Here is an 8,491-nt window from a genome sequence, read left to right on the forward strand (position 1 = left end):
GTTATGACAAAAACCAAAAGACATTTAATAACAGAAGTGTTATGTCATAAACGTTTATGACTTGTTTATGATACGTTCATGACAGTGTCATGTCACTCTTATGTCGATACTGTCAAGTAAAGTGTAACCAAATAGAATTGTTTTGGACAAAAGCGTCTGCTAATAAATTCAAATATAAACATAAACATGAACAAACACGTCTTCCTGTTACTGACTGACTAACCTTTAAACCACTGTCCATAACATTTAGTGAAAGATCTGGAGAGTAAGGAATATGTCAATCAAATGGTAAGACTTGTCATAGATCATATTTCTCCTCTGGTTCAAATTATTCCAAAATTATAAGCATGCAATGATTTCAGGATAAGAGACTGAGTTTTGAGACAGAATCCAGACTACAGTAAACACTGTGAAAATAGAACTTTATTCATCCAAGCACAATCATCCTTGTGTTCCGTTTATAAATGGAAGAGAATTGAAATCATTCCTAGGGCTCAGGTTCCTGAGAGATAATCCAGACCATCTTTTACAGGAATAAAAGAGTAATGGACTGATGCATACTATGCGGTTATGGAAATGCTGACTTCACTACATCCAAAAATATGTTAAAGCTTTGTGTCTACCCAAAGGGCATTGAAATAATATAAATTAATACATGTCAAAGCCAAAGAATTCAGCAATAAATACACATTCAATTTCAGTCAGCATCCTTATATTGCCTCATCTCCTTGGCCTACCTATTTCAGAAAAGAAATTCCACCTCACTACCACAAGATGGAGCTGAAACCCTATTCTTTATCAGAGTCGTTTATATAGAGAGAGTTTCTATTTAAGGCTCTGTTCTTTACGGACAATCTCAATACTATCAGTAGATTAATTTCAACATCCTCACCCTCACCATCTAGGACTTACATTCATGTAAACAAAAAACCCCACAAGAAATCAGGAAAGACCATCCAGCATATTAAGTTGATAAATATTACATATCACATATCACATACGGTTTGTCAGGCCTTCTGTCCAAGACAGCATCAGTATCTCAATACTAATGAATAGGCAGATTAGGGATATTAAGAGCATCTGTTGATTAACATTTATCTTTACATTTGAAACTTGCGTATAAAGATGTGAAGCTAAAAAGGTTCTTTCAGCCATAGAGATGGCATTTTAGATGACATACAGTACATATAATACAGACAGACAAAACACAAAAATAAAAAAGAGACTATGTAAATGATTTGCTTATAATTAATAACTATTATGATCAACATTAAAGAATGAACTTAACTATTCCCCTAATTGAAGAGCTGCATCATGAGAGATAAGGCTAAGTTCAGTGGCACATCACATAAAGCAGGTAAAAGTGCAGATGCTACATGGGCCTAAGACAGGGAAATGGCAACAGCATGCACAGTAGGATCATCAGAGAGAGCTATTCACTCCTTTGTGCAATTACAAGAACATCAAACACACATGGTTCTATAAGAGAGAAACACAGCAGGAAGAGCCCCCCTCCCTTGCTGAAATCCTTTTTGAAAAAAGTTATTTTTTTATCAAGACCAGAGCTGTGGTGTAGCAGATTTCCTCACTTGGCAACTCTCCTTGCTACATCCTGGTAGGCGAGCTCAATCTCCTTGTCTGCTGCGCAGGTGTTGATAAACTCGTCACGGGCATAAGCATTCTGCAGGTACCTCCACACCCCTGTCAATTCTGATGGGATGTCGAAGTTGCGGAACGTCTTAGACACAACCTACCAAGGAACAGTGTTGTATTACTTTAAGTTGCGCTGAAGCGTACCACAAGCATTACATACAATACAAACTGCATTTATCAAGGCAATTTCTTTCCAGTTTAAATGACAGACAATCATATACAATTTTGAAAAACGATCCCCTCTTTAGCAATACAGGAACAGAAGTCTCTTGCCAGCCGAACTTTGTCATTTCTTCGAGCACTTACATCTAAATATACCTCATAGAAACTCACTCCAGCCATTTGCTGCTTTTGCTCACCTTGACAACATGCAGTTTTGGCAGGAGGTTGCAGTCTGCTAGGGTTAACTCATTTCCATCCAGATACTTGCGCGTGGATCCCTTCTCTTCCTCCATGCTGTCCGCATCGATTTCATCGGGAAATGGAGAGTTCATGAAAATATCGAGCTTCTTCAGTGCTTTGAGAAGGCCTTTCTCAAGACCTGTAATAAGAGAGGGCAAATGCATAGTACAGTTACACCAAAAGCTACACCAGTGTGTTGCACATCGATATTCAACGTGAGCGGGTGTTTTTAAGTAGCTTACTTGCATTGGCCTCTGGTTTCGTGTTTTTCACATAGGCTGAGAATTTGGCGAAGATGTCATTTCCTGCTGTGTTGGACTCCCTGTTCTTTGCAGCCAGTTTGGGATACCTGGAACAATGCAGGCAATTCAACAAACTCTGACTGAAATGGGCCGTCAAATTGGTTTAGGTCAAATCAATAGCAATATGCCTCCTCTATAGTCTACGCACTTCGGGGGAGCCAGCATTTCCTCCAGATACTCCTCAATCTTGTTGACATCAGTTTTCACTTCCCCATTGAAAGTAAGGAAAGGTGGATGAGTCCCAGGAGCCAAGTTATGGAGGTCTGGTGGCTTTCTATGTCCACAAAAGTCATAGGTCAAAGCATCAGACAAGTGCCTGGAACTCGGCAGATATTTCACTGTACCAAGGTTATCATCATCTGTCTACTGAATCATCATTAATCAAGTCAAATAATTAGGAATGACTTGAATCAAAAATTCTATTCCAAAGAAATGATACGACACTGAAATGAACTTGGATGGAAGTCTGAGATAGTAGTTTGTTTTTAGGTTTAAGAGATACCCAAAAGATACATTCAATCCCCCGTTTGAATCCTGCATAAAATTACCTTTTTAGGTCAACGGTGGTGACATTGAACACCACACCTTTGAGCCACAGGATCATGAAGAGTCTCTGTGAAAATGGGCAGTTTCCAATGCTCTCCCCATCGCTGCCCGCCTGCACAACACACACAGAGGCCAACTATTAGACGCTCAACAGCAGCAGACTGCAGAATTCACATTCAACTGAGGGTAATTGTACAGACATCCTAGACCACACAAGTGGTACAGCCAGAGAGTAAGAGAAGGAATAAGCTTAAAGGTCACATTCACGGACACCAATGAACTGTGTGTGGCCAGACACCAGACCGAAATGGAAACTGTTTGCGGATCAGTAGAAACCCTTTGTGCTTTTATACATTCTGAATGCATACCAATTAGCAAGGTCACTGAATAGAGGCTAATAATCTATCCACAATAATGCATCACAGCCAAATTTCCATATCTGAAAAACAGAGGTCACACAACACAAATACCAAACAAGAGTTGTTTAGAAAGCTGATCAGGACACTGGATAGGTGAAGAGTGTGAATTATGCATGGAAATTCCATTACTTGCTTCAGTAGGCCTAGACCAAGAGAGTTAAAGGTTTGACATTACTGGCCCACATATTTATGAATACAAGCAAACAGCACCTGAGTCCAGCCATTATCTTGATCTCCGTGCAGCACACTGACTCCCGACTATAACAATTTAAGGCTTTGGGATGAAAAGATCTTGTTTCCACATGGCCCATTCGCCTGGCGTCCGAGGCATATATTAGGTATCAAAGTTTCAGGTTGCAATTAACTTGCGGTGCAAGCGACTGTTGTTATCAAAGTTTCCGACTGAGAGCATTCACACATGCAACGTCATGTCAGGCATTTGCCATAGAGCTGTTGTTCCAGACTTCTCCCTATTCCACCCACGAAAGGTTTCCTGAAAGAGTAGCCCTTCCTAGATTAAGGTCAAGATTGTGTTGCACTGACTGACACCGATCTCCCTTGGACAGTGTATCACAAGCCCTATGATTGGTGAGTATACCAGTACATCCTGTGATTCATAAGTTGTGATGCTACACAGACATATACTGCATGCATACAGGAAACATTGCTCAGAAAATTCATAAAAGTCAATTCAAAGTCAGTTAATTTGAAAAATATAATGTGTCAATATGGAGTGCACTGTTAATACTATTATAATTTACATCTGACTGACTGGAAAAATAACTAATTTATATGAAAAAAAAAAAATCTTGCTCATACAGACTTACAACAGACATACTTGGCTTAGAAGTAAAATAATGAGCACGTTCTCACAGCAGAATGTCTTACTGGTAAAAGACACTGAATTTTAAATTTCTGAAGTATAATTGAAATTCATTTGAGCATTAAATTGACTTTGCAACAGAAACAAATGATGTTCAGTTTCAAATACATAAGGATAAGGTGATACAATACAGAGTCTCAGTGATTAATTGACATGTCTCCCAAAGACCACCTATCTCTGAGGAACACCTTTACCTCCAGTGGCCAGAGTTGTGTTGAAAAGAGATGAGAAATTATTCAGTGGGGAACCTACCCACAGACCCTCTGATGGGAGAATGCCCCCCTTAGATTCCCTCTCCCCTTAGTCCCATACTGACCAAACAACCTCAGCCAAATAATGCCCCATGGGTAATCCAAGCAACAATATAGTGTTACAGCAGCCCTTTAGAAAAGTGAAATGGATGCCATGTAAACATTGGCCTTTGTGGGTTCTGAACAAAACACATACAATGTGGATGCTTAATAACAATACATCAAAAGTGCTCCCTTCATTGATACCAATGTCAAAACTATTTATAGGGGACGAGCAAACACCTGACCATGCATTTGGAATGCTTACCTTGACAAAAAGTTCAATATCAGGATCCTTGTCCTCCTCATTTGTCATCTTCGCGTCAATTCAACTTCAAGTGCCTTGCTGCTGGGTCAATGTCTGCCTCTTCAGTCAGACCCCTACTTATTAAAATCCTTTGTTGTGGCTTAATAAACTTCAGTTCAAAAGCTCAGTCTCAGGATTTCTCAGTGCCCAGGGCCTCCGTCTCTCACGTCCCCTGTCCTGTCTCCCGTTAGCACCAGCGCACTGCACCTGCGGCGACGTTGCGGTGGTCACAGGGGTAAGGTCTCCAGCCAGTGCTGCCTTGTTTTGATTTGGACGTGGCGGCCAGCTGTCAGGACGAGACACACTCTCGCTGTCACAGGGCCCGGGCCAGAAATAGCCGCGAGACGGAGGGAGGGCGGAGATCTGAGCCACCGGTGTCACCCAACCCTGACCGTGCGCGCACTCCTCGTCCAGTCCCAATTCCCTTATTGGGGTGAGTGGTGTAATGACATGTGGGGTGGGTGGGTATGATTAATGTGAATGCAATGGGTTGAACGGGTGGTGGCAAGCTGGAGGGGGAACTGTGTGGCGTGTTCCGGTTAAGAGGGGCTCACTAATACTGTACATACTGTAGTGATCAACAACACATTCTCAATGATTAATTAAAATGGGGTCCTTTAGGGTTCACCTAAACTCTCTCACTGCCTCCTTCGAGAATAAAAACTGGAATTCAAACACTAAATGAATAAATGAATGAATATATAAATTAATAAATGTAAATGTAACACACATAATTCTGTGTGATTGTTAGTCACGGGACATGTTTTTAGTTCCATGTTCATAAACCTGTAAGTGTGCAGTTTAGTCATTTATGCACACGTTATTGGGCCAAGCAGTGTTGGATGATAGACATGGGGTTTCCTTGGGCATGCATATCCACCCAAGTCTCCTCTTCATCCGGAGGCCTTCCCGCTAGTCAGTAGTCACATGGCAACATGAAAGGGGAACTGTGTCTGTCGTGAATCAACAGTGTGATTTTGGCAAGAGGCAAAGAGGAGAGCCAGGACATTCCAGTGAGTCCACTCTAAATTTAGAGCAGTGCGCCTCTCCCACTCGATGGCCATGGCATTTATGACAATAGTGGAAACTTAGGGTGCTCCCTCATGATCAATGATGAGAAAAACGTCTGCTAAAGTGCACTGACCTCATGGTTAAAGATGCTGGGACAAATTGAATACCTTGTCAGCACAATGTCAGCTTCATAAGATGAGATAAAATAATGTTAAGACCAAATGAGACATCCTAACACATTGATGTTGATGAGATGGCAAATGTTATTTTAAAAGCTGTAGACACAGAGACGTGTACTGTAGGCCCAATTGTATTCCATTCCCTGCATGTCATTAACACAGGCTCAGCCAGCCACACACACACACACAAACATTATCCAATAAAATTTTGTCAAATTCAGTTAAAACACAAACATTATCCAATACAATTTTGTCAAATTCAGTTAAAACACAAACATTATCCAATACAACTTTGTCAAATTCAGTTAATTCCTCCTCAGTTGTCCATTCAGTGCATCTGCACTGTGACTTGGTAAGGGCCAAACATGCTCAAACCGATCCATTAACAAGTCCCTTCAATCAGCATGTTGTTGCTTTGAGAGAATTTAAAATAGGGCTTTAACTTGACTTTTGTTGAGGCTTTCACCAAATCACAGAATACATCTTTAATTGTGGATGTGAGGATCTTGTTTTTTATAACTTCAGACTGAATTTGTCTTAATTTGTTTCTACAGTTAGGCATACCCTAAGTAAAATGGAATTTTAAAATACCTTATAGGTTCAATATCTGAAGGCAACATCTTTAAACCTTAAACCTATATACTTTTGTACTCTATGCTTTGTCCCCACCGTCATCTCAGTGTTAAACAAACTGTAATGTTGCCACCATCACCTCAGTACTGCCTTGTAGACTTTTGTTTTTCACTTTGATGCGTCTATGTGGGTGTCTTAATGTGATGTGTTTTGGTGTTGAATGGGTATGGGATATATGTTACTTATACGTCATATGTGTTGTGTGGATGGGATATGTCACATGGGTGGATAGGACATTTGTATTACATGTAATAGATGTTTATACTGTATGTGGTGTTGTGCTATGAAACTTGAATGGAAAAATGTGTGGAAATGATTGTCCCCATGGGACAAAAGACTTTATCTTTCTATCTATCAATTAAGGCCTAATTGTCTGGTAGCCTAATCATAATCCCTGAATCCCTCATAATTTCACTTTTTTTTCACCCAATAAATTCAATTTCCTAACCAATTTACACTTCTTGAAATGGACCAAAGTGAACTCAGCAACATCAAGATAGTTTCCAGGCAACAGAAATTATTTTAGAATAGAAGTTAAAACTGTAAACAAACTGTTAAAATGCAAATTTTAGGTTTTATTGATTTTAAGCTCTCTGTATCATATTTGTGTGTGATCACAGCTGTCCATCTGTCGTTCATTAACATTTAAAGAAAAAAGAAAATGGTTTGAATATTGGGGTAAGTGGTTCAAATGTTCTGTCACATGATTAGGCTACACGTCGAGACATTTTGCGTTCAACAAAAATACCAATTTTCCATTCATTGACAATAGCCCACGGTTATATTAAAAGGATTTGTAGGATTGTTACTGAACGTTCTGTGTGCCAAAATCAAAACACTGGTGAATGTTCTCAAGAATTCTGAGACGCCAGCCTCTTCTGGGTAGCCAGATGTAATGAAGACTTAGCTAACGTTAATTTACCTGCAGCTGCTTTAACGTTTCTCCAACCATGACCCAGCTACACATTACAGAAACAGTGAAAACAAAAAATACCTCTCTAACCAACGTAACATATGTAGCTGAAGTTAGCAATGCAGATGAAGTTTAGCCTAGGCAACCTGTGTTGGAGAAATATAACCAGCTCTGCGTCAGACTGGCCTAGTGGTCTAAGTAGGCCTAGTTCTAAGTTGTATTTTAGTATTATATTTGCATTACGTTAGCTTGGGTTTTGTATTATTACTTAGAAATATCCTAACCATTCCTGCTTCAGTTCCAAACAGATCATCATAATAAGTTACTAAAACCTTCAGGGCTAACCCCTTTCATTTCTGCTGCAGCAAGTTGTGCGCAACAGAGTAGACGGACATAAGATACAGTCTAAGTAGTTGCAGCTTTATTCAGTTACCCATTGAAACACAAACACTGATTTGGTCGCTGTAGCTTATTCCCATCTGAGCCGTTTGAGCGTTTACTCCTAAATGAAAACGATTCACTGTCTCTAGCCACTCACTCGCAATTCACCGACGTCAGGTTCACTTAAAGGAGCCACACATAGGGCTAGGCTACTGCTATTATGTTGACTGCTGAGGACTATTATGAGTTCTGTCCATCAATTGGTGGTAGGTAAAATTACTGCAATAAAATTATATTAAATGCTTTGCCCCAAATCGCTTTTCACAATTTTTTTTCAAGAGTAATATTATCGGTTATCGTATCGGTATCGGCCACAACAACCCAATAAATATCGGCTATCGTTATCGGCCCTAAAATTCCATATCGGTGCATCTCTACAAATTACCTTATGTATCCGCAAACAGGGACATGTCAATGTTGTAAACACACAAAACACAACTTCAGTAGTGCCCTAGCATGACATAGCACAGCATGGAAAAGTCAATATGACCCACGAGAGAACAAAAATAAAC

General features: G+C 40.0%; 1 protein-coding gene across 1 annotated transcript; it reads right to left on the reverse strand.

Annotated features, from left to right (window-relative positions):
• Positions 1 to 405: 405 nt before the first annotated feature.
• clic5a (chloride intracellular channel 5a) lies at positions 406 to 5,269 on the reverse strand. Its single transcript, XM_048228684.1, has 6 exons — positions 4,764 to 5,269; positions 2,906 to 3,015; positions 2,506 to 2,631; positions 2,298 to 2,404; positions 2,013 to 2,194; positions 406 to 1,750 (listed from the first exon to the last, which is right to left on the reverse strand). The coding sequence occupies exons 1-6, from the start codon at positions 4,809 to 4,811 to the stop codon at positions 1,586 to 1,588; spliced, it is 738 nt and encodes a 245-aa protein (XP_048084641.1). The 5' UTR covers positions 4,812 to 5,269; the 3' UTR covers positions 406 to 1,585.
• Between the last annotated feature and the right edge of the window lie 3,222 nt (positions 5,270 to 8,491).

This window comes from Alosa alosa, chromosome 19, assembly GCF_017589495.1.
Source record: "Alosa alosa isolate M-15738 ecotype Scorff River chromosome 19, AALO_Geno_1.1, whole genome shotgun sequence".
Taxonomy (NCBI): domain Eukaryota; kingdom Metazoa; phylum Chordata; class Actinopteri; order Clupeiformes; family Clupeidae; genus Alosa; species Alosa alosa.

Excerpts from the sequence above, each read along its gene's own strand:
- clic5a (XM_048228684.1), bottom strand. The coding sequence starts at position 4,811 with ATGACAAATGAGGAGGACAAGGATCCTGATATTGAACTTTTTGTCAAG. Across the intron at positions 2,195-2,297 it reads GAAACCAGAGGCCAATGCAA|GTCTTGAGAAAGGCCTTCTC; the intron begins GTAAGCTACTTA and ends CTCTTATTACAG. Across the intron at positions 1,751-2,012 it reads CAAAACTGCATGTTGTCAAG|GTTGTGTCTAAGACGTTCCG; the intron begins GTGAGCAAAAGC and ends GTTCCTTGGTAG.